The sequence below is a fragment of the Cetorhinus maximus genome, chromosome 3 (assembly GCF_964194155.1).
Source record: "Cetorhinus maximus chromosome 3, sCetMax3.hap1.1, whole genome shotgun sequence".
NCBI classification, from domain to species: Eukaryota; Metazoa; Chordata; class Chondrichthyes; order Lamniformes; family Cetorhinidae; genus Cetorhinus; species Cetorhinus maximus.
The window spans coordinates 34,635,777-34,662,564 of NC_135881.1; the positions used below are offsets into that span (position 1 = coordinate 34,635,777).

Consider the following 26,788-nt stretch of genomic DNA (forward strand, 5'->3'; position numbering starts at 1 on the left):
GGTGTCTCAGCAATCCTAGTAATCTGTTATAGATTGCTATGTTGCTATGACACCCTGCAAGCACTTCTTCAGCTAAGATTGCAAGAAGCTGAGCTTGCGTGAAAGTAATCTGAGTTACTATGGCAGATCTGACCTTGCACGGCTTCAGTCTGAGCTTCCGCTGCAGCACTCAGACAATGGGAGGCTGCAGTTTATGCTGGAATGGAAGCTGAGACATTGACCATCAAATGCGACATAATGGTTTGGTCCACGAGTGTGTGAATCGAGTTGTCCGTCACGTTCGTGCTGGAAAGGGTGGGCTCCAAGCTCTGCACAAAACCCTGTGCTGGACTCCTCCATGTTCTTTGATGTTGATTGCAGACTTCCTGGCAAGCCTGCCAATGCACCAAACATTTCAGTGTGCATACCCATCAGCTTACTCCTGTATGCTGTCTAATCAAAGTCCTCCTCTGAGTCCACTGCCGCACATCTCCTCTGTGACCTCACCCTGGCAACCTGGCACCTGCATTGCCCTTCTCCTTTCCCTTGCTAGAGATAACTCATTCCCGGTGTTTCCCAGCATGTAGATCCACCTCCAAGTGACTCTCTAAAGTATATGCAATGCCCGTTTCTGAGCTGGTGGTTGAGTTTGAGAGCGAGTGATGGTGCTTTTTCTTCTTCAATGTTTTCCTGCTCCTCCTCCACTGCCTGGCCAAGGGCTGCAGTTCTTGGGTATCTGAAAAAAGAAAGCTAGAAGGATAGAGTTGTGATGAGGGGAGGGCAAGAAAGCAAGTGATGCATTCTTATACCTTCTCCAGTTTGGAAATAAGAGATTAAGAGATGAGGCAGAATTGGGATGTGAGAAGGAGGATTAGGTGGGATGGTTTAATGCTTTGATGATTTTGCACGTGGTTTCTACAGCCAGGCTTGCTCGAGGTTATCCTGCAAGACTACCTGCAGTCTTTCCCACTGAAGGTGAGCAGTGTTCCATTAACCATACTGCAGCCACTGGCATTACACTGATTAGGAACACTAGGACAGACAGTGACACACCAACAATAGGCATGCGCCATCCACAGTCATAACTGCTCCAGTGATGGCAACCACCATTTCCTCCAGTGGGGTAGACATGCACCCATGCCTGTCCTCTGCTGTTTAGGTGCTGATACCTGTGGTTATGCACCACCTTGAGTGTCAGGGAGTGTGGTGCAATCTTTTTGGATGATGTGATTGTTATGGTTGAATAACTGGCCATGTGTTCAAGCCATGAGACGTGTGTGTGAGACTGTGCATGAGGCAGATGTAAGGATCAAGAAGTTACAAGTGGAGGAGCCTCAGCTTTTACAGTTGTCCAACAGATTTGAGGTTCTTGCAGCTTGTTTGGATGAGAGCAGGGACTGCAGGGTGGATGAGCAAACCAACTATGGCACCGTGGTACAGGAAGCCATTTAAACGGGAGGAGTAAATAGGAATGTAGTGGTAGTAGAAGTCAGTATAATGAAGGCGGTAGACACTGTTCTCTGTAGCCAAGAGCGTAAGTTCAGCAGGCTGCATTGCCTGCCTGTGGCTGTGGGTTTGGGGCATCTGCTCTGGTCTGGAGAGGAATTTACATTGAGAAGGAGAGGATCCAGTGATTATGGTCCACGTAGGTACCAACAACATAGGTAGGACTAGGAAAATGTTTCTGCATAGGGAGTATGAGCAGCTAGGAGCTAATTTTTTTTTTAAAAAGCTGAGCCTCAAAGGTGGTAATCTCTGGATTATTACCTGAGCCATGAGCAAATTAGTGAAGGGTAAATAAGGTTAGGGAGTTAAATGCATGGCTGAAAGATTAGCGTGGGAGAAATGGGACATAGTGTTTATAGAGTGATTTAGTTGGGCTAAGTCAGTGAGCAAAAAATTTGCTCAATGAGCATAATGTGGGAAAATGTGAAGTTGTCCACTTTGGCAGGAAGAATAGAAAAACAGTATATTATTTGAATGGAGAGAGACTACAGAACTCTACAGTCAGAGGGATCTGGATGTCCTGGTACATGAATCACAAAAAGTTAGTATGCCGATGCAGCAAGTGATTAGGAAGGCAAATGAAATGTCATTTTTTGCAAGGGGAATGGAATATAAAAGTAGGGATGTTTTGCTCCACATGATGTATGTGAGACCTTATCTAGAGTACTGTATACAGTTTTGGTCTCCTTATTTAAGAAAGGATAAAATTGCATTAGAAGTAGTTCAGAGAAGGTTCACTCAACTGATTCCTACGATGAAGAGGTTATCTTATGAGGAAAGGTTGAGCAGGTTAGGCCTCTACCCATTGGAGCTTAGAAGAATGAGAGGCCATCTTATTGAAACATGTAAGATTCTGAGGGGACTTGACAGGGTGGATGCTGGAAGACATTTCCTCTTGTGGGAGCGACTAGAGCCAGGGGTCACAGCTTAAAAATTAGGGTCTCCCATTTATGGTTGAGATAAGGAGAATTTTTTTCTGAGGGTCATTAGTCTGTGAAAACCTCATCCCCAGACAGCAGCGGAGGCTGATCATTAAATATATTCAAGGCTGAGTTAGATTTTTGATGAACAAGGGAGTTGAGAGTTATGAGGTAGACAAGGAAGTTATGTTGAAGCTACAATCAGATCAGCAAATGATGGAGCAGGCTCAAGGGGCTGAATGGCTGATTTCTAATTCTTGTGTTTTTGTGAGGTTGTTGTACTGAGTGTGTGAGGGAGTGGTGAAAGTATGAATATTGGGTATGAGCTCTGATTGATGGAAATTGTTGCTAGGTGAGTGATGGGGATGTGGTGCATTGAGCACTGGCTGAGGATGGTGTTGCAGTTGATGGGTATGGCACTTGAAGATGCATTTGCTGATCTTGACCACTTGTGATGTCATTGAAATTTGTGGCACTGCCTCAGGCCCTGGGGATTTGACTCCTGGTATTAACTGTGATGACAATCTGATGCTCCCTGCCTTTGCAATATTTGTCTGGATAACCTCCAGGCCCCCTGTGGATAATTGACATTTCACCTCCTGCACCAAGGCCTCCAGTGCAGTTGGGAAATTTTGAAGCCTGCTGTCTGCTATGTTGTGCCATTAGCTAGCAATCCCCACATCAAAACCACTTTTACAGTGACTTCCAGCACCACCTCCAGCTACAATGCACCTCCCCTTTTAATAGAGACAGGCTAGTTTTAAGTAATGCCAGCCTTTCACAATTTTAGGGTTTATTTCTAGAAGGATAGAATTAAGAATTAAAGATGTCATGCTAAACGTGTACTGAACCTTGGTCAGACCATCACTCGAGTACTGTGTGTTATTCTGGCCGCCATGTTATATAAAAGATGTAGAGGCACTGGAGAGGGCACAAAAAGGACAAAAGGACACATCTTCCCTTCACCGCCCCTGGCGGCCGTAGGGATCGTTTCCTCCGTGACACCCTGGTCCACTCCTCCATCACCCCCTACTCCTTAACCCCCCTCCCATGGCATCTTCCCATGCAACTGCAGAAGATGCAACACCTGCCCCTTCACTTCTTCTCTCCTCACCGTCCAAGGGCCCAAACACTCCTTTCAAGTGAAGCAGCATTTCACCTGCACTTCCCTCAACTTAGTCTACTGCATTCGTTGCTCCCAATGCGGTTTCCTCTACATTGGAGAGATCAAACGCAGACTGGGTAACCACTTTGCAGAACACCTTCGGTCTGTCTGCAAGCATTACCCAGACCTCCCTGTCGCTTGCCATTTCAACACTCCGCCCTGCTCTCATGCCCACATGTCTGTCCTTGGCTTGCTGCATTGTTCCAGTAAAGCTCAACGCAAACTGGAGGAACAGCACCTCATCTTCCGACTAGGCACTTTACAGCCTTCTGGACTGAATATTGAGTTCAACAATTTTAGATCATGAACTCCCTCCTCCATCCCCACCCCCTTTCCGTTTCTTCCCCCTCCTTTTTGTTTTTTCCACTAATTTATATAGATTTTTCTTTTCCCACCTATTTCCATTATTTTTAAATGTATTTCCACCCATTGTTTTATCTCTACCTTTTAGCCTTTTTAGTATTCCTTCACCCCACCCCACCCCACCCCCACTAGAGCTATCTGTACCTTGTTTGTCCTGCTTTCTACCCTTAATTAGCACATTCCTTTAGATAATATCACCACCTTCAACACCTCTTTGTCCTTTTGTCTGTGACATCTTTTGGTTATCTCCACCTATCACTGGCTTCTTGTCCCAACAACACCCCCCCCCCTCCTTAAACCAGCTTATATTTCACCCTTTTCCTATTTTTACTTAGTTCTGTTGAAGGGTCATGAGGACTCGAAACGTCAACTGCGCTCTTCTCCGCCGATGCTGCCAGACCGACGCTAAGTTTTTCTAGGATGTTCCCACTTGTGGGGAAGGACAAATCTAGAGGCCATCAATATTCTCTAAGAAATCAAATGGAAATTTCGGAAGAAACTTTCTTACCCAAAAAGTGGTTAGGATGTGACACTTGCCACCACAAAAATAGTTGAGGCAAATAGCAAAGATGCATTTAAGGGGAAATTTGATAAGCAACTGATGAAGAAAGGAATAGATACTCCGTTGAAGAAGGGTGGGAGTAGGCTCCTCTGGAGTATAAACTCTGGCATGGATCTGTTTCTTTGCTGTAAATATGGTACGATGGGTTGCTGAAACTGTAAAGTGCTCAAATACACCAAATCATGATGTGTGCTGTCCTGTGCATGGATTTCTAAAAGTCCAACCTGACCCCCATTCTTTCCCTTTTTTTTTAACCCTCAGAGCAATTTCACTGTGGCCATCCTTAACGTGGGCGCTCCGGCCGCTGGTATGAATGCAGCTGTTCGCTCTGCAGTGAGAACTGGCATTTCCCAAGGTCACAAGATGTTGGCAGTGACTGATGGGTTTGATGGTTTTACAAAAGGGCAGGTGAGTTACCTAATTCTCTAAACTTGTTTATGTAGCATGGTTATTTCATCTATTTGAAATGGGTATTGCCAATATTTTAAAGAAAGGACATGAAACAAAGAATCATCTTGCATGCACTCCAAAGGAAAATGAATGAATTACACTGGTTTTTGGAATCTTTCATTTTTGCACAAGTTTGTAAACTTGTGACTATGTACAAGGAGGCTTGGAACTATCGTGGGGACACAACAGTCAAACACCTATTCAGCTCCAGATATTTTCATCATATCTCGTGATAATAGCTATACCAGAAGAAGCTGCTTCTTTTATCGTAATAAAATGATTGTAGTATCATGTTTAAGGTAATGAGACAATTTTCATACATTTGTAAGGTTGTACTGAGTGTCCCCCTCCAAGAAAATATTTTGAGGGCATCTGTATAAGCGTCACTTTCGTAGAAACCAAACGTCAACATTGCTTGATACCATGTCACTCCTAATACAGTGCTACATTGAAACATGGTAAGCTAATTGCGTGACCACTTCACTTTGTTAATTCTCTCCTTACCTTCAAAAGCCACATTACAACCCATGTTCCTTTAAGATATTGAGATCTGTTTTTCCACCTTCAAACCATTTGTGCTTCTACTTGAGCACTGTATAAAATCAATTATAATATGGAGTGTGCATAATGGCGATTAAATTAAAATGAACTACTGATGCAATTATCATTGGGTATAGACAGGGAGCACACGGGGGGAAAATTCTGCCCCTGAATTTTCATGGAGTCAGACCGAGCTGGTTTCCACCAGCTGGTGCAGAATAAGGCTGAGGGTGGCGAGCCTGCAGGTAGCGTTCTTCCCTTTGCTGGCTCCATTGTGGGATGGGGATTTCAAACCCCTCCCCCCCTGCCCCATGATTTTGGTGGATTTGGATCCCTTTTATTAGGAAACATGGCTCATGGCATCTCCGAGGAGGTGTTAACCTCTAGTTTTGAGTTGGGAATCAACAAAAATAATTATGTATTCACCTTTGAAAAACATTGACAGCTTTATAAGAAGGAGCAATCAAACACAGGGAGGGAAAGTGCCATTGAGAAAAGCTTTGCACCTCTTAATCTTATCCAAATAAATACACAGGCACTGAAAATCCTCTTCAAGGAAAAATATTGACGTAATAAAGATGTCAGTCAGACAAAGCTCTTCCTTGCAACCAATTGAACAGATTTGTTGAGCTGATTCCATTTGTCATTCTTCGAGCTCAGCCAAGTGTTCATGATGAGGCCACCTGGGAAAAACAAATGTCTGGCCATTTATTCAAACTGTTCTTGTTGATGCAGTTACTGGGACTGGAGGGTTAAGGTGGGGGGGGGGGTGGGATGTAGCTAGGTGGGGTAGGGTGGTATTGAGAAGGGGTGGTAGTGAGGGCTATAAGACCTAACAACCATTATTATATCTGGGCTGATGTACCTGTAAACAGAAGTGGACTTTCTAACCTGCCACAACAAAAACAGAATTACCTGGAAAAACTCAGCAGGTCTGGCAGCATCGGTGGAGAAGAAATCAGTCAACGTTTCGAGTCTTCATGACCCTTCGGCAGAACTGAAGCATAGTTAGGAGAAAGATGAAATATAAGCTGGTTTAAGGTAGGGGGGGCGGGGGGAGAGAGAGAAATTCAGGGTGTGGTGATTGTGGAGATAAGCAAGCAGTGATAGGAGCAGATAATCAAAAGATGTTACAGACAAAAGGATCAAAGAGGTGTTGAAGGTGGTGACATTGTCTAAGAAAGGTGCTAATTAAGAATGGAAGACAGGATACTCAAGGTACAGCTTTAGTGGGGGTGGGGTGGACAGACTAACAAAGTTTTAGTTTTAGATTTAAAAATAATGGAAATGGGTGGGAAAAGAAGAATCTATATAAATTATTGGAAAAAAAAGGGAGGGGGAGAAACGGGGTGGGGATGGGGGGAGAGGAGGGGGGGGTGGGGGGGTGGGGGGGGGAGTTTAAGATCTAAAGTTGTTGAATTCAATATTCAGCCCGGAAGGCTGTAAAGTGCCTAGTCGGAAGATGAGGTGCTGTTCCTCCAGTTTGCGTTGGGCTTCACTGGAACAATGCAGCAAGCCAAGGACAGACATGTGGGCAAGAGAACAGGGTGGAGTGTTAAAATGGCAAGCGACAGGGAGGTTTGGGTCATTCTTGCGGACAGACCGCAGGTGTTCTGCAAAGCGGTCGCCCAGTTTGCGTTTGGTCTCTCCAATGTAGAGGAGACCGCATTGGGAGCAACGAACGCAGTAGACTAAGTTAGGGGAAATGCAAGTGAAGTGCTGCTTCACTTGAAAGGAGTGTTTGGGCCCTTGGACGGTGAGGAGAGAGGAAGTGAAGGGGCAGGTGTTGCATCTTCTGCGTGGGCATGGGGAGGTGCCATAGGTGGGGGTTGAGGAGTAGGGGTTGATGGAGGAGTGGAGCAGGGTGTCCCGGAGGGAACGATTCCTACGGATGCCGCCGGGGGGGTGAAGGGAAGGTTTGTTTGGTGGTGGCATCATGCTGGAGTTGGCAGAAATGGTGGAGGATGATCCTTTGAATGCGGAGGCTGGTGGGGTGATAAGTGAGGACAAGGGGGACCCTATCATGTTTCTGGGAAGGAGGAGAAGGCGTGAGGGAGGATGCGCGGGATATGGGCCGGACACGGTTGAGGGCCCTGTCAACGACCGTGGGTGGAAAACCTCGGTTAAGGAAGAAGGAGGACATGTCAGAGGAGCTGTTTTTGAAGGTAGCGTCATCAGAACAGATGCGACGGAGGTGAAGGAACTGAGAGAATGGGATGGAGTCCTTACAGGAAGCGGGGTGTGAGGAGCTGTAGTCGAGTTAGCTGTTCGGAGTCGGTAGGCTTGTAATGGATATTGGTGGACAGTCTATCATTAGAAATTGAGACAGAGAGGTCAAGGAAGGGAAGAGAAGTGTCAGAGATGGACCATGTGAAAATGATGGAGGGGTGGAGATTGGAAGCAAAATTAATAAATTTTTCCCGGTCCCGACGAGAGCATGAAGCAGCACCGAAGTAATCATCGATGTACCGGAGAAAGAGTTGTGGGAGGGGGCCGGAGTAGGACTGGAACAAGGAATGTTCCACATACCCCATAAAGAGACAGGCATAGCTGGGGCCCATGCGGGTACCCATAGCCACACCTTTTATTTGGAGGAAGTGAGAGGAGTTAAAGGAGAAATTGTTCAGTGTGAGAACAAGTTCAGCCAGACGGAGGAGAGTAGTGGTGGATGGGGATTGTTGGGGCCTCTGTTCAAGGAAGAAGCTAAGGGCCCTCAGACCATCCTGGTGGAGGATGGAGGTGTAGAGGGATTGGACATCCATGGTGAAGAGGAAGCGGTTGGGGCCAGGGAACTGGAAATTGTTGATGTGACGTAAGGTGTCAGAGGAATCACGGATGTAGGTGGGAAGGGACTGGACAAGGGGAGAGAGAAGAGAGTCAAGATAACGAGAAATGAGTTCTGTGGGGCAGGAACAGGCTGACACGATCGGTCTGCCAGGACAGTTCTGTTTGTGGATTTTGGGTAGGAGGTAGAAGCGGGCCGTCCGAGGTTGGGTGACTATCAAGTTGGAAGCTGTGGGAGGAAGATCTCCAGAGGAGATGAGGTCAGTGACAGTACTGGAAACAATGGCTTGATGTTCTGTGGTGGGGTCATGGTCCAGGGAGAGGTAGGAGGAAGTGTCTGTGAGTTGACGCTCAGCCTCCGCGAGGTAGAGGTCAATGCGCCAGACAACAACAGTACCAACCTTGTCAGCGGGTTTGATGACAATGTTGGGGTTGGACCTGAGAGAACGGAGTGCAGTGAGTTCAGAGAGAGACAGATTGGAATGGGTGAGAGGAGCAGAGAAATTGAGACGGCTAATGTCACGCCAACAGTTCTCAGTGAAAAGATCAAGAGAAGGTAAGAATCCAGAGGGAGGGGTCCAGGTGGAGGGAGAATATTGGAGGTGGGTAAAAGGATCCGTTGAATGGGGAGAGGACTCCTGCCCAAAGAAGTGAGCACGGAGACGAAGACGGCGGAAGAAGAGTTCAGCATCATGCCGAGCCCGAAATTCATTGAGATGAGGGCGTAAGGGTATGAAACTAAGTCCTTTGCTGAGCACTGAATGTTCAGCATCGGAGAGGGGAAGGTCAGGGGGTATAGAGAATACGCGGCTGGGGCTGGGATTGGAAGATGGGGTGGGGACGGAGGGACAAACAGGGGTGGAGGGTCCCAGATGGGTGTTGGTGTCGATGAGTTGTTGGAGCTTGCGTTCCTTAGCACTTGAGAGAAAGAGAAAAAGTTTCTTGTTGAGGCGACAGATGAGGTGAAGAATAAAATGAAACTGGGGGCACGCGCAGCCCGTCTCCAGCCCAGGCCCGTCTCCCTGGCACAAAAATACGCCGGGCGGTCTCCCCCAGGACAGAGATGGGATAGCAGAGTTGGGAAATACCCAGCTCCTTGACAAAAATCCAGCCCTGAGTTTGCTTTCCCTCAGTTAGAACACTTAAAATTGGACATTTTAGGGTGGAATATTGGTGCTGCACTTAAGAAAAATGAGGTGCTATGCCTTGGAGTGGTGGAGATTGAGTTTGCACACCCACTGCTTAAATGAACTATTTGTGGGAGGATCAATCGTCTGATACTGCTACTTCCGTGCAGCCCCTGGAAACTGTTTTCAAAATAGCTTCGGTGTTATGTAGGAACTGGTTGCTCCATGATCTCTAATCGAAATTGTGGAAGTTAGAAGAAATCTTACATGAATATTTTATTTATTCTTTCATGGGATGTGGGCATTGCTGGCAATGCCACCGTTTGTTGCCCATTCCTAATTGCCTTTGAACTGAGTGACTTGCCAGGTCATTGCAGAGGGCAATTAAAAGTCAAGTACATTGCTGTGGGCCTGGAGTCGCATGTAGGCCAAGCCAGACCAGGTAAAGACGGCAGACTTCCTCCCCTAAAGGGTATTAGTAAGGCAGATGGGTTGTTACAACAATCTATGATAGTTTCATGGTCACTGTTACTGAGACTAGCTTTCAATTCCAGATTTTATTGTCATGGTGGGATATGAACCCATGTCACCAGAGCATTAGCCTGGGCCTCTAGATTCCTAGCCCAGTGACATTACAGCTACACTGCCCACACTACCACCACCATCCCGGCCCAAATAATGCTTTAAATCGAAAACAGTTTGATGTCCATTCTCTTAGATTAGCTGAAAATGATGATAAACTTTTGGTCTTACTGTGTGAATTAATCCACATGCAGGTGCCTATATTGGTTGGGAGTTAGGACCCAGAGAGTAGGGATAAAGCGATTCTATTCTGAATGCCAGGATGTGACAAATAGTGTTGCCAGGAATCTGCACTGGGGCCTCAATTTTAACCATCTATATCAATGATGTTGATGAAGAAATAGAGTTGTTATATCCAAATATGCAGGTGACATGAAATTAGGAGAGAAATTTTCAGTTTGGATTGGAGGTTGGGATGGGGGCGGTTAGAGGTAACATAGTGTTATGAGCGGCAGTATTGGGGAGGAGTGTAGTGTGAATGCGTTGAAGCCTGGGCAGCACTCCTCCTCCTGCCTCTGCAACAATGACTTCCTTGTAATAAAAGCTTACCTTTAGTTGGCTATCACCCAGCAAACAATAAAGAATTCTGCTCTGCAATATCAGATTTTGGCGAGGATGCCAATAACAGGGTATTTTAACCCTTTATTTAGATATCTATGCGGCCACCAGGCATGCCAGAAAAATCACCTGACCCAGTATCTGGTCAGACATCTTTTGGATACCCTTTGGGCATTGGAACATTGGCTCCCAAATTCGCCTTTCTGCCCGTTTTTCACTCATACAATGAATGCAGTGAGTTCCAATTTGTTTTCCTGCCATGAGTTCAAATTTTCACTTTAAGCTGTGAAATGGAGTTGAATAACTGTGATAATTTGAAGGCTGACACTAAAATGAACATGGCTGGGTTATCCTAAAATCCCACTTGGTTTACTGATGACATTATGGAAGGAATCAGCCTGGAATCCCTGTGACTTCACTCCATACTGTTTATTGACTTTTAAATCTCCTTAGAGGAACTAGGGATGGGAAATACATAACACCTGTGCCAATGTCACCCACATTCCAACAGCAAAGTGAGAAGAAACATGCCGCTGAGCAGAAATAAATACTAAATTGGCAGTCTCACTTAAAAAGCTATAGGATTACCTGGCACAAGATTGCAAATTCACATTGGTGTAGAATAGGTGTTGGTGCGAGGTTGGAGTTAGGATATATTCATGGAATAACACAAGAGGGAGCTTTACTGTGTGTATTATCACGCTATACTAAAGTGTTCCAACCTCTATTACTGATGCCGCATATTTTATATAAGGAAAAACATGTTACAGCATTGAGAATTTGAATTATGTACCAGTTTGAACAGGCAGACTGTAGGATGTAGGTTGCTTTCGGCAAAACCCTATAGTAAACCAAGAAAAGACCTTCCTGTCCTTTTGACTGATCAGGGAGGCTTAAATAGTTTGAGCATTTACTTTAACCTAATCAACATGCGTGTTGTATAGCAGCTTTACTTTTAAGCCAGCACTGCACTCTGCCATTTAGATTTGATCTGCTTGACATTGCCACTTAGCTTAATTGAAATATTATTATTACTGGTGTACTCCGGATTACTTAAAGCCATAAGTGGATCAGTTTACAGAAGGAAGCACCAATAGTGGGAGAGATGTTTCAGCCGCTGTATTTCTTATTCCTATGTAATGTGAGTGGAAGATTTGCCATACAGCTCCGCATTCTATTTAAATGTGATCCTGGATCTTTACCTTGAACCTGTCCTCAACTATGTCAAGGACCAATAACCATTTTCTAAAGAACAGCTGATTATTTTAAGTCAACTTCTTATCACTGAGTGCCTTTGAGTCAGAGTTGAGTTATTCCATTAATACAAAGAGAGGTATATCCCACATGTTTAAGGCTCCCACTGCTGTAACAGCTTTGGGTGGGGGAGTTGGCAGGGAGTGGTCTGATGGTTGCTGACGTCAATGTTTTTGAAAGACCCATGACTGATTAAACATGAAATATAACACTATGTAAATATACTTTCAGGTGGATGTAGAATTGGTTAATTTTATAAATTGATTTTCAAGTGGATTAATTCATTACTTTTCAGACTTAAAATGAAGCTTCAACTGGGATGGTGCTTGGAGGGTCTAATGGTTCATTTTCATATGCAGTGTTGTCACAAACATGTGACTCCATAACTTGTAAGATAGCACTGCCTTAACTGAAGTAGTCTATAATGGAGAGCACTTCAGATGAAGACTCACACATGGGCCAGAGATTTCCACCCCCCCCACCCCCCCCGTTTGGTGATGGGGGGGTTGTGCGTGGGCGGGCATGGACCCAATCGGCGCCCCCAATCGGGGCCGCGCTGCCATTTTACGTGGGCGGGCCAATTAAGGCCCACCCATTGTGACGTGCGCCCGGAAGCCCTGTGCACTCCCTGTGCGGGCAGGAGGTGCCTCAGGGAGATTTGTTTCCGTCTTAAACTTTTAAATAAAGAATTTTTAACTTTTAAAGCATGTCCCCACATGTGACACTATCACATGAGCTGGGATATGTCAAAGAATAAATGTATAAATTTTTATTAGATTTTAAAACAGCTCATGAAACCTCGTGTGAATGAGGTTTCATGAAAAATGCGAAGGCAGCCTGGGCTCTTCACCTGCCCACCAACCTTCGGTTTGGATGGGCAGCTCATTAAATTGAGTTAATTAGCTTTTAACAGGCCTTAATAGGCCTTTGACAATTTGGCAAGTCGGTTGCGCGCTTGCCGAACTGAGAACCTAAATCATGCGCAGTGACACCGGGACACCCGTCCGACGTCACCGCACATCATTTTACACGTCGGCGAGCAGGCCCCACCCCCCCGCTCGCTGACGGGAAAATGCTGCCCATGAGTTGTTTAATAACCTAATGTACCACAGAACATACATTGATGCCTGAGATTTCCCATGAGACGAACAAAGCAAGTTTTCAAACTCCGGTCAAGTAAATACTGAGCATAGTGACTTCCTCATTGGGCTGTTCAGTGTTGGACCAATTTCATGCTGCTGTTAACTGGTTTCTAACGGAGATTGAAGAATGGCAGCAGGTTCCGTGCTCTGCCTCAAAACTGGGGAACGTTGCTTAGCATGGGAGAGTTTGAAGACAAGAAAACAATATAAAAAATAGGAAAAGTTGAGAGATACAGAATATTTAAAATTACTTATTTTCTCCTCTCCCTTCAGATCAAAGAAATTAAATGGGGCGATGTTGGAGGCTGGATAGGCCAAGGCGGTTCCCTTTTGGGTACTAAACGGTAAATACAACAGTGTGCATGTATTTAATCCAGAGTGAATACAAATGTAAATTGGTATTCTTAAATGCCATCATTTGAGAAATAGAGGAAGCCTGATTGCAATGCAGTTTCAAATGGACTTTACTATCACTGCAAAGGATCTGTTCAATCCAGTAGATAGTGATCGAAGTTTGAGTCTATAGATTTTTCTTTTCACAATTGAAATGGTTTGTTTACCTGAGAAATAGGAGCAGTAGGCCATTCAGCATCTCAAACCACTCCGCCATTCGGTAAGATCTTGGCTGACCTTTCTGGAGCCTTATCTCCACTTTCCTGCCTTTCCTCCATAAACATTGACTCCCTTGTCAATCAAAAATCTGTCTAACTCGGCCTTTCAGTACGTTCAGTGACCTGGCCTCCACTGCTCACTTGGGGAGAGAACTCCAAGCACTAACAATCCTCTGAGAGAAGAAATTCTTCCTCATCGCCATCTTAAATGGAGAGACCCTTTATTTTGAAACTATTCCCCCTAGTTCTAGATTCTCCCATGAGGGGAAACATCCTCTCAGCATCTACCCTGTCAAGCCCTTCAGAATCTTTTATGTTTCAATAAGATCACCTCTCATTCTTCTAAACTCCATTGAGTATAGGCCCAACCTGCCCAACCTTTTCTCGCAAGACAACAAATAATTTTACAAATATGTTTTTGCAATATAAGAAAATAATTCCTGACCATTTCTGTTAATTGAAATAAGTTTTGTTATTTCAGTTCACATTAGGCATTTATAATTAATGACAGAAAACATAAAATATTTTTGTACATTATGACGGTGACTGTAGAGCTTTGGAGTTATTGTGAAGCCCTGTGTGTTTAAATTAATGTAGAAGGAATGCTCATTCATAATTGATGTTGAAAGACAATGGAGAAGAGTTTCCACTGCCCTGCCTGTTTTTAATCTTAAGAATAGTCTACAGAGGAAAACTGTTGTGCCGGGGGGAACCTTGGGTAATCTTGGATGCCCAAGGCCCACTACATGCAATTTTGAGCATGTAAACTGGTGCACAACATCCATATTTCAGGCAGGACGCTGTTTCTATATTCAGAACAGGGTTGACGTCATTACAGAACTCTGATTGCAATTTGAAGTACGGAGGATGGGGTACACCAAGCAATGAGCGACCTATATAGCTTTAAGGTGACTATGAAAGAAAAGGAACCCAGGTCTCTCTTTTCTTTTTTTAAATTTTGACTTTTATAGTTCAAGAAAGACAGGAATTCTCTTCTGAGCTCCAAAATAAAATACTGTCTAACCGTGCTTGAACTTGGCATGGGATGAGGCCCAACCTATTAACTGGCTGTGTGTAGGGGGGTCAGCTGAATTCCTAGTTCTCTCACAACTGATGAACTGCAGCGGAGTTCCTCTTTGCTACTTGCCTGTTGCATTCGAATGACTCCAGAACCTAAAAATGGTTCAGTGATTTAAGGCTTTTTTTTGGTGGAGGGCTAGGGGAGAGGGGAGGGTGTGGTGTGGAAAGAGTGTGGTCACTCTACCAACCTTACACTTGCTCTGGATGTCTGTTTCAACTCCTCCAAAATTAATATATATAATTGGAGCCATATTTGAATTGTTGCTTATTTTGCCACAGTTCTGTGAATGTTTTCATGTTATACATTGCAAACTGGATATGAATCAGTTGCCCCTGTTTCTGATGCATTTTATTTATTCATACGCCACAGTACCCTTCCTGCAAAGAATGCAAATGCCATTGCTGAACAAATACGTTCGCATAATATCAGTGCTATTCTGCTGATTGGCGGCTTTGAGGTAGGTGCTGCATTTTTTAATATTCTGAAGCATGGTAAAATGCTGTGTCTATGTTTGAAATTACACGTAATTCTCAAACATAAGCTTTGCTAAATGTATGAAAAAAATCTGCCAAATATACAAAAAAATACTCATTTGTCAAAGGTCAAATATTCCTCAATAAATCCCATCCTGAAAACAGCTACACTGATAGTACAGCTGAGTAAATCATGCTCTTCATGTCTCTTCCTGATCATCATACAGTCCATAGCAGGCACTCTGGCTGGGATAACTGACCCTGCTGAGTACTGTGTAGCAGAAAACTGGCTGTGATGTCACATAAACAGTCATGTGCTGTACCCTAATTGACCAATTCAGGCGATGAGCCCCTCCATTAATTTTCCTACATCTTGTTGCAAAATTGTAATTCGCACGGCAGCTAAAATACAGTTAGGTTTGTAAACAAAAAAAAAAACCTTTGTCAAATATTTTAAGGGCTGAATTTTATGTTGATTGGGTGGGTGGGTGGGCTTGCGCCCGACCCAATCGGGCATGAATTCGCGTGCGATGACATCAGGTGAGAGTCCTGACGTCATCGTGCACCCGCGCGATATTTCAGCCAGCGGGCTCACACAAAAGTCGGAAGCAGCCCATGAAACCTCATCCAAGGGCGGGGTGAGGTTTCTGTTATGAAACCACGTAAAAATGCTGCCCACAAATTTTTATCATCTAGATTTTCAGGTGCCTGATTGTGATGCTAAGACATTTTTTGTTGCTTTTTAAAATTTTATTGGATAATCTTTTTGGGTCTGCAGCTCCCTGCCTTCAGGGAGCTTTCTCCCAGAGCTGCCCGCGCCCACGCTGATGTCATTGCCCACCCTCCTCCTGCCCCCAGCGTGCGCTTCGCTCTGGCTGGCTGTTAATTGGCCAGCCAGCGTGAAATCGCAGTCAGGGACCAACCGCCATCGGTGGTCGGTTTCCCGGCCAATCCCGGGCCCGCTGATCGTGCCCGCCCGCCGAGCTAAAAATTCAGGCCTAAGTGTTTTAGAAAACCTGAAATTTTTCAAATCAATAGTAACTATCAAAACACCAGTAATTGCTACTGAAACCATGTTAAGCTGAATTCATGCATTTTGTTTTCCTTCAAGATGTCAAGTTTTGCACATCTACGGATACATATAAAAATTGTACCTTTTTAAAATTTAATATAGAATTAGCAGCTCCACATGTTGACCATGTTAATCCTATATTTGATACAGTATTAAATTAGTGATGAAAAATGTAAAGGCCACCTGGCCGATTTGCCCGTCCGCCAACTGTAAGGTTGGATGGGCGATGAAAAATAGCAGGCAATTGCACTGTTAATGGGCTTAACTGGCCCATTCACTGTCACATATATTGCAACGCCTTTGCCTAGGACATTTTCTGTTCTTTAGATGCAATGGAAATTTTGATTATAGAATGTATGTATAGAATAAGATAATGAGTATCAAGGCAGAAATTTAATCAAGGGAATCTGGTGATTGCATAAACAGCAAGACAGCTGCTCCAGCAGTTTGCATGCCATGCAAACCCCAAATTTACATTATTGATGGAACTTAAATGCATGCATAATTTATTATAATGTATATGGCATAAGGCTCTTGCTTCAAATTCTCAGTACCTTGTTACAGTATTTGTGGTCAGTGAAATATTGGAGGCAAGTCAAGAGGTCTCAAAGCTAGACTAAGTCATTTTAAAAGATGGTTTCATTATAGTCTCTGATGGGTTAATAGGTGACTGCAAAGCAGCACCATTGCATGTTTTACAATAAAAATGAATGCATAGTAAATGTCATCGTTGCTAGACCCCTTTGCAGTCGAGTGGGAAAGTGTTGGCGGGATTAACAGGCTGGTTTTCAACCTGTTAAACTGTGTCACGAATGCTCCTTCCATGGCCAGCAAGTTCTGGAGTGGGACCTGGATGTGGATTGAGACAAAAGGGTGCTACTGCCTGAGCCACAACACCACCTACTACTTTTTTTTTCCTCCATAGAATCATATCTTCTATTGGCTACTCAAGTTTGGTTATTGGTGAATCATATGGAGATGTCCCTGTTGCTCTCCTAACCTGCTTTCCTAGTTGAAGGAGGAACAGTAGTGCTGGGTGGTTGCATTGGGAACTTGAAATGATGAAAATAGATGCAGAATGTTACTGTTTAAAATATGTGTTATGTATTTTTCACCTAATGTGAGAGTGTGAGTGACAGGTGGCTCCCCCTTTGGCCTTTGCCATGTTTCTAATTTAACTATTGTACATGCAAGCTAATCTGGATGTGCCCTCCAGGCATACCTGGGACTTTTGGAACTTTCAGCTGCACGTGCCAAGTATGATGAGTTCTGTATCCCCATGGTTATGGTTCCTGCCACTGTCTCCAACAATGTGCCTGGTTCAGACTTCAGCATTGGTGCAGATACTGCCCTGAACGCCATAACTGATGTAAGTCTGTCTAGGAATGTGCAATTGCAAAACTAACACAATGGTCTAAGCAATCATTTCAACTGCATCTGTTATCTGCTAGCATCAGCAGGGTTCAAACCATTGTTCAAAACCACTCACTTCCCTTACAAATGTAAAGTTACATTCATTTTAATCTTGTTGATTGGTGCTTCACAGTGGACTGCTGAGTTCTATTTTTGGATAAACAAATTCATTTCTTCCAATATAGAGCTTTCTGCCAGGGAAGCTAATTTTTAAGCCTCTGCGATCTTGACTTGACTTCCTGTTCTTGGCAATTCTGAAGTGATATCGATGAGTCTTTACTTCGTTGAAAACCACTATATCTTCAAATCCTCATTTAATGCTTTTGAATAGTAGGAGCTCATTAAAAGGAGCTCCAGCCACTTTTAAACCAAAATTAACATGATCACGTGTCTCATTGCTCCGAAATAGAAAGAAAGACTTAAATTTACATAGCTCTTTTCAAAAATACCAGACATCTCAAAGCACTTTACAGCCAACAAAGTACTTTTGAAGTGCAGTCCCTGTTGTAATATAGGAAACACAGAAGCCAATTTGTGCATAGCAACTTTCACAAACAGTGGTGAGATAATTAATGATCAGATTATCTGTTTTTGTGGTATTGGTTGAGGGATAAATATTGGTCAGGACACTTTCCCTGCTCTTCTTTGAAATAATGCCATGGAATCTTTTACATCCACCTGAGAGGGTAGGCCAGGCTTGATTTGCCACCTCATCCAAAAGATGGAACCTCCAATGCTGCAGCACTCCCCTCAGTACTGCACTGGAGTGTCAGCCTTGATTTGTGTGCTCAAGTCCTGGAGTGAGACTTGAGTCTGGAACCTTGTGACTCAGAGATGAGTGCACTACCAACTGAGGCACGTTTGACACATTCAGCTAGAATAGGTAACAGTCCATTTCATCCAAAAAATTTGTTCTCTCCATAGTACTTTTTCTATCAGTCTTTTCAGTGGAATCCAAGTGATTAGGTAACCTTTTCTTTGTTTTCCCCAAAACAACCTGGTGATTTTTGTGGTGTAAACAACAGTATGACCATTGTTAATGCTAGCGGATGAAGTTGCAGTTGGATATTGTTCAAGGTAGGTAAACTGAGGCATTCAGCAGAGCTGAAAAAAACTTTCAATACCTGTCTGTGTATCAACTCTGTTACAACTTTCATTAATGGTTTTAGTTTTATTGCATGTTAATCGCCGCATATACATTTTCTGCTAATGAGGCAACATTTTCTCATTTTCCTGAAACTGCACTAGCATTAAGCTCAAATCCTTAGAAGTATTAAAGTTGATCTTTAATTTTTTTAAATTCATTCACGGGATGGCATTTATTTCAAAATTGTATTTATTGCCCATCGCTAGTTGCCCTTGAGAAGGTGGTGGTGAGCTGCCTTTAAGCTCCTGCAGCCCATGTGGTATAAATATGCCCAGCATTAGCATTAATATATCTTAGAACAATAGGAAATACACAGGCCAACAAGATCCTAAAATAATAAATGTGTTTTTAGATCAAACAATGAAACAGTAAATCTTTATTTGTCCAAAGTTTTCAACACCAATGCAAAATTAAACATCACTAAAATCACCACCCAATTCAGTCAAATTTGCCATCCAGTGATGATGGTACTTTATGGTCCTGAAAGCAGAATCACACAGTGCAGAAGAGGCCCTTCGGTCCATCGAGTCTGCACCGACTCGTGATAAACACCTGACCTACCTACCTAATCTCATTTACCAGCACTTGGCCCATAGCCTTGAGTGGTATGATGGGCCAAGTGCTCATCCAGGTACTTTTTAAAGGATGTGAGGCAACCTTCCTCCACCACCCTCCCAGGCAGTGCATTCCAGACCGTCACCACCCTCTGGGTAAAAAAGTTTTTCCTCACATCCCCCCCTAAACCTCCTGCCCCTCACCTTGAGCTTGTGTCCCCTCGTGACTGACCCTTCAACTAAGGGGTACAGCTGCTCTCTATCTACCCTGTCCAAGCCCCTCATAATCTTCCCTTATCCCTCACAGTGGTGTAATCCTTCACTTAGTGACCTGGCTTAGAAAGCAAGACAGGATACCTACAATGGTATCCTAACCCTTGTGGTGTCCTGCTCAATCAAGTGCTCCACGATCTACATTGGTGACTGGTCCATCAGTGCTTCAAATTTAAAGTTCTCTCTGGCATCCACCCTCCATGGTCTTGCCCCTTCCTATCTCTGTATCACCTCCAGCCATACAGACCTCCAAGAGCACCGCATTCCTCCAACTCTGGCCTTTTATGGATCCCTCACTTCTTTCACTCCTGCATTTGGTGGTTGTCCCGTCAGCAGTGTGGGCTCAAAGTGGTGGAATTTCCTTCCTAAGTCTCTTCCCCTCTCGTTGTTTTTCTGTACAAGATCCTAGTTAAAAAACTACCCCTTTAGCTGATTTTTTTGGTTGCTCCCCCTAATATCTCTTTGCCTTGGTGTAAATCTGCCTGATTACACTTCCAAGTGCCTTGAGATGTTTTCCTGTGTTAAAGGCGCTACATAAATGCAAGTGGTCATTGTTGTTAATTTAGTTATCAAAAAATTGATTCATGCGAGTTCCACCTGCCGAAGTTTCAAACACGCTATTTTAAATTCGAAGTGAGGCAAATCCTATTAATTGCTCACTCCATTTTAATATTACACTTCAACTTTTATTTCAGTTTCAAGATTGTGATGGTGTTGCCTGAGCCTGTATCTAATCATTTGTGAGCTGTTATATGTCTCTCCCAACTCCTCCTGTGCAGACTTCACTGATGCTCAAAATTTATTTTGTTGTGACATTACCTCTGTAATGTGCCAGTGTGAGCTTTCTTGTGCAGATTTGTGTTGATTGCAGGCGCTTTGCATGCACTTGTGCTTGAAGTTTCTGTTTGCGGATGGGAAGCCAAACCCCTCCTGACATTTATAGTCATGTGATAGTAAGCTACGCTCTACAGTGTGATAATCAAAAAATGTGCTAAATCATGTTTGTTCTGGAAACCCAGGCTTTTGAATCTTTGCTGCAATTATATCATGCACGTGAATGTCTTGAGGAGTTTTGCATCCCAATGTGTCTTGTGCCTGCTACCATAAGTAATAATGTGCCAGGTAGTGATTTTACTATTGGTGCTGATACTTCTGTCAATGTCATTGTGGAGGTAAGTCCCATCTTTCTCAGTTTTAGTTCTGATGAGGCTAGCTGCATTATAATTATTGTGGTCCTTCACATAATGTACTGTGTGCTTGGCATTGCAAAATTTTTATATGGCAGAGTTTGTGTCGCATGCTGCTTCCACTATTGCTTTCATTTTTTTCTGCTTTTTTTCTGCTGAAAATTGCTATATTTATGGGAATTTCTAATGACATATGCCATGAAAAGGTGCAATTTTACAGGAGTATGATTGTTTTAAGTGTTCTCTGTTTTGAAGTAAGCTGTGAGAATAACTAATTTGAACCTTGTCCTGAATTATTGTCACTAAACATACTTGTTTAAACATGTTATGAAATATAAACGCATGGTCCTAATTTTGTAGTGAAACAAATATTACTCATATAAAATGATTTGCCTTTGTTTGATGTTCGAAATTAGAAGAAATTAGTGTAAATATTCCATTGTTCAGAGTAAAAATTGGACATTCTATAGTAAACAATCAAACGCGGGAATTCATTTCAGGCAAAATATTCATCCCATGAAAACAGCATTCTGGATAACTAACTTATAGAACCAGTGGATAATCTTCCCCACCTATAAATACCGAATTGCATGTTTTTTTTAACAACAAGCTATACTGATGTATTTGAGAAATGTTGAATGCTGCTAACATTTTATATCTTAAAATATCTTCTGTAATTGCACTAGCACTAGCCGATGAATAACTAAGGATGATGAACCAAATTTAATTAATTTTGAATTGTTCTGCTCAATTTAATTTGCGTTTGCTATATTGACTTGATGTTTTCCTGTTAGACAAGTGATCGTATCAAGCAATCGGCAAGTGGAACAAAACGCCGTGTGTTCATTATTGAGACAATGGGAGGTTACTGTGGCTACCTAGCAAGCATGAGTGGCCTATCTGCTGGTGCTGATGTTGCCTACATCTATGAGGAGAAATTTGACATACGCGAGTTGCAGGTCGGTGTTTTTTTTACCTTTTAGAAATAAACATTTATTTTTGCTGCAATTTGCTAGCTGTAACTTTTTAAAAACTTTGTTTTACAAGTTTGGATATACGTATTTATCTACATGTCTTTTTATTCATTCATGTCACTAACAAGGTCAGCATTTATTTTCCATAAGAAAGTGGTGTTGAGCTGCCACCTTGATTTATTGCAGCCCGCATGGTGTAGGCACAAACACACTGTTGTAGGGAGGGAGTTCCAGGATTTTGATCAAATGACAATGAAGGATTGACATTATATTTCCATGTAAGAGTGATGTAGGCTTGAAAGGGAACTCACTGGTGATGGTGTTCCCATGCACTTGTTGACCTCGTCCAAGGGGGTAGAGGCTATATGTAATGAATCCAAGAAAAAAAATAAACAAACTTAACTTAAAATTGGAGATCAGGACCTCGGGGGTGGTGAACTACAGTTTCCAGTGAGTCTCAGGACTTCTGCATATGTGCAGATCTTTTTATTTTCCTTTTTCTCAGGGTTTCTGCACATGCGTCGGCTGGAGAAGCACATGTGCAGTCTGTCCATTTTTACGTCTTCAGGCTGGGAACCGGCCCTGCGCACATGTGCAGTCCACTTTTGAATTTTTTTTCATATCGGAAACCAGCTCTGCGCAGAAAGGGAAAAAGATCAAAAGTGAAACAGTGTGAAAAGGAAGTCAGGTGACCTGGAAGATGAGTGCTATTCCAAAGAAGGTGCCCCAAGGAGCGGGACATGGGAGGGGAACAGGGAGAAGTTCCCAAACAAAGAAGAATATCCCAAACCAGAGAGTGGGACAGGAACGTGTCCTAGAAGACAGACCAAGTTAAGGGACAAGGACAAGAATCTGAAACAGGTCAAGTTGAGTAGGGTCAAAAGTAAGGAACAGAGAAATTGGCCCCAAGTTCGAGAGGCTGCAGGCAGCAGACTTGAAGCAAAGTTAGCTTGAGAGAAGCTAGAAGGTCTAAGGAGGCAGCCGAAGTTTGGTGATATCTCACTATGGGCCTTTGGAGCATTGGTGTTCTGCTTGGCATGGCTGAATATCCAAGACTGTGCGTTGAAGGTGAAGCTTGAGTAGTCTCGGAGATCCAGGGGAAAGGAACATCGGAAGGAGAGATTGAAACTCTGGAGAGGTAGATTCTCGTTGTGAAAGCATTGTTTGGGAGAGAATTCCAAGGCGAGTTCTTTGAGCATCAGGATTGGAAGCCCTCATGAGAAGGATAGAGTTTCAGGGAGACCGGTTGTGGGTGTGGGGGTTTAATGAGAAATCCATAGAATCTACTTTGGCGGCATCTGTCTTTTGGTTTTAGTGTGGTGTGTCCAACCACCGTTTGCCTACTAGTTCACATGCTGCACACTTGGCTTGAATAGTAGAGTATAAGATAGATTTTGTAAATTGTGTTATCTTTATGAATTTGTATGTATCTGTAAAGGTATAGTTGGGGTGAAGGAAGAGTGTGATTTGACTCATTTACTGGTGTTTGTATTGAAATCTTTCCAACCTCTTTTGTCTAGTATATTATAGTTCATTTTTCTTGTTTAGTAAACGTTTTGTTCTTTGTGTTAAAAGTACACTTCCGGACTCCCGTGAATGTGTTCCACAACTGCCCTCCACAGTTTAAAAAAATAGTTAGTATCCATCAAGCCAGTTTTACTCTGGGATCTGACTTGTCCAGTTATAACATCAGCTTGCATTATAACATGTAGGTTTGGGAGATGTTGAGTTGTTGGAAAAGCCTTGGCAAGTTGCTGCAGTGCATCTTGTAGAAGGTACACACTGCTTGCCACTTTGTGCTGATTAGAAAGAGTGAATGTTTAAGATGGTGAATGGGATGCCAATAAAGATGTCTTCAGTGGTGTGGTGCTTTTTGTGTATTGTTGGAGCTATGCTCATCCAGACAGGTAGGGAATATGCCATCACGCTCTCTATATGTTATGTAGAATTATAGCATTATATAAATATATGGAGACTAGAAGAGCTGGCCTTAACATGTTGAACCATTACTTTCTCCCTCATCCATCCCGTTTCTCTTTTTTCATTGTTCTCATCAGTTAACTTTGTGAGGTATGCCGCCTTCTACATTTATGTTCTTTGATGCACTTAGTCTATCTTTAACCTTTGTTTCAGTAGCGCCTGTCAAATCAGTATTTTCTTTGAAATACATAGAGAACGTCGTGGAAAGAATCTGTTCCATTTTGAACCTGAATGGTCTTTCTAAATACAGAATTTCGTTAATTGCCTTCCATCGTCACGCTTCCAGACTAAACCAGGACCAACCAGGGAAAGATTGTGATGCTCCTTCAGAAATGTTGAAAATATTCTACAAAGTCTTTATTTTTGACAATATCCAAACAAATTTTGGCTGTGTATTCATGAAGGGTAGTTCTTTCTGGTTTCCTTTGGTAAAACTAACATGAATCTTTTTCTTGACTATACTACTGTTTATCTTTCAGTCCTGTTCTTAAGATAAAAACAGAATTACCTGGAAAAACTCAGCAGGTCTGGCAGCATCGGTGGAGAAGAAAAGAGTCTACGTTTCGAGTCCACATGACCCTTCAACAGAACTGAGTATAGTTAGGAGAGGGGTGAAATATAAGCTGGTTTAAGGTGGGGGGCGGGGGGAGAGAAGTTGAGGGTGGGGTGGTTGTAGGGACAAGCAAGCAGTGATAGGAGCAGATAATCAAAAGATGTCACAGACAAAAGGATCAAAGAGGTGTTGAAGGTGGTGATATTATCTAAGAAAAGTGCTAATTAAGAATGGATGGCAGGACACTCAAGGTACAGCTCTAGTGGGGGTGGGGTGGAAAGACTGGCAAGGTATTAGTTGTAGATTTAAAAATAATGGAAATAGGTGGGAAAAGAAAAATCTATATAAATTATTGAAAAAAACAAAAGGGAGGGGGAAGAAATGGGGTGGGGATGGGCGGAGGGAGTTTAAGATCTAAAGTTGTTGAATTCAATATTCAGCCCGGAAGGCTGTAAAGTGCCTAGTCGGAAGATGAGGTGCTGTTCCTCCAGTTTGCGTTGGGCTTCACTGGAACAATGCAGCAAGCCAAGAACAGACATGTGGGCAAGAGAGCATAGTGGAGTGTTAAAATGGCAAGCGACAGGGAGGTTTGGGTCTTTCTTGCGGACAGACCTGTGTTCTGCAAAGCGGTCGCCCAGTTTGCGTTTGGTCTCTCCAATGTAGAGGAGACCGCATTGGGAGCAACGAATGCAATAGACTAAGTTAGGGGAAATGCAAGTGAAATGCTGCTTCACTTGAAAGGAGTGTTTGGGCCCTTGGACAGTGAGGAGTATCCCTGTTCTTAAGATGTTGGTCCAGCTCCTTTAAGAGTTGATCAACAGAGCATTAAGTGCTTTATGACTCAATTCTGCATATCTACTTCATCTATCTGAGGGTGATTTCTGTGTATTCTTATTTGAAGCTGAGTTATTCTGTACCCTCCAGTTCTGTGATTCTTGTTTAAAATCTGCTTCCATTGTTCCTATTTCATAGCATTTGAAAGAACTTTATCCTTTCCTTTTTATTACTGCTGCGTTTGTTCAGTCGAGGTTTGCTCTTGAAGTTTTTCCTCCTCTCTTGTAGCAGTAATTTTGTTTTTTTTTTCCATTTTCTTTTCACAGTACAGCAATATTTGCAATTTTCTGTGCCATGATTCGTAAAATACAATGTCCAGAATTTTCCCGTTGGCGATTTGGGGGCGGGGCCCGCTCGCCGACGAGAAAATGACGTCGGGAGAAACCCCCGACGTCATCCCGGTCCATTTAAATTTTTAGGAAGGCGGGCGGACAGAAAATTTACTGTACTCCCGCTGACCTGTCAATGGCCAATTAAGGCCATTGACAGGATCATTAAGCTCAACCTTAAGGCTGGCGGGCAGGCCAGGAACCCCAGCGGGCTTCTGAAAAAAGATAAAACCTCATCCGCTGGCGGGATGAGGTTTCATCTCCGTTTTTAAAAAGTTTATTAAAGTTTCACTCATATTTATTAACATGTTCCATCTCGTGTGACAGTGTCACATGAGGGGGGCATGTTAATAATGTTTTTATTTCTTTATTTTTAAAGTTTTTTTAAACATTCAGCGCTCTCCCTGAGACAGCACTTAGTCTAAGGGAGCAGTGTGCTCTTTCGTGTGCATGCGCAAAAGAGCGCACTTTGACAGATGGGGAATCCCTCCACCCCCGCTCAGGAAGCGCATAGCGCTTCCTGTCGGGCAGACCGCTCGGCGGGCCTTAATTGGCCCGCGCACGTAAAATGGCAGCCGGCCCCATTTCGGTGGCAGAGTTGGGCTGCCTGCCCGCCACCGAGCCAGTGGGGCCCGCCCGCCCATCAAGGTCAAAATTCTGGCCTATGTTTCTCAGAAATTGAGAAATATTACGACTAAATTTTGCTCCACTCAGAAAAGCTGGGAATTCATCATCCCGTGCAAATTAGTCCCACCTAGTGGTGGATAGAAAGATGAGCAGCAATAAAAAGTGAAAATGTAATACTCTTTTTTATTAATTATTGGAAGAGAAAGCTTTAAATATTTACTATAAATTCATTTAGAAGATAATAACATTACTTCTAAGTTAATTGTACAAGTTTCATTTTATAAACAGCCCTTAGACTGCCAGCAGATCCAGGGATATAATTTCTTGGGCTGGATGATATTGCAAGCTCTCTTTGACACTGAAACGAGCACTGATGTTAGTAGAAGATACTGACATTAGGTGTGGCCTTTATTATGGCATTAATCCTAGAAAACAAAATATAATTTAAAAAATAAAGGCATTTTTTGACATTTAGCCCTGAAACGCAGTAGGATTCTCCTTATCTCCCATCATAATTTTTGGACTTAGTATTTTCCATTTAAACAAAGAGCAGTAAAGCCTTTGTAACAGTATACCTTTTTAAAAAATTGTTGCAGGATGTGGGTGTCTCTGGCTAGACCAGCATTTATTGCCCATCCCTATTTGCGCTTGAGAAGGCGGTGGTGAGCTGCCTTTTTGAACCGCTGCAGTCCATGTGGTGTAGGTACACCCACAGTGCTGTTAGGGAGGGAGTTCCAAGATTTCGACC

The 26,788-nt window shown here is 43.2% G+C and overlaps 1 protein-coding gene across 2 annotated transcripts in view; it reads left to right on the top strand.

Annotated features, from left to right (window-relative positions):
• The window catches only part of pfkpa (phosphofructokinase, platelet a), a 131,890-nt gene that overhangs the window by 86,948 nt on the left and 18,154 nt on the right, over positions 1–26,788 (top strand). For both annotated transcript variants that reach the window (XM_078537418.1, XM_078537409.1), the window contains 5 exons: positions 4,757–4,903; positions 13,206–13,276; positions 14,994–15,081; positions 17,386–17,538; positions 21,538–21,702. In XM_078537418.1, coding sequence (XP_078393544.1) covers positions 4,757–4,903; positions 13,206–13,276; positions 14,994–15,081; positions 17,386–17,538; positions 21,538–21,702 — 624 coding nt within the window. The remainder of the gene's footprint in view (positions 1–4,756; positions 4,904–13,205; positions 13,277–14,993; positions 15,082–17,385; positions 17,539–21,537; positions 21,703–26,788) is intronic.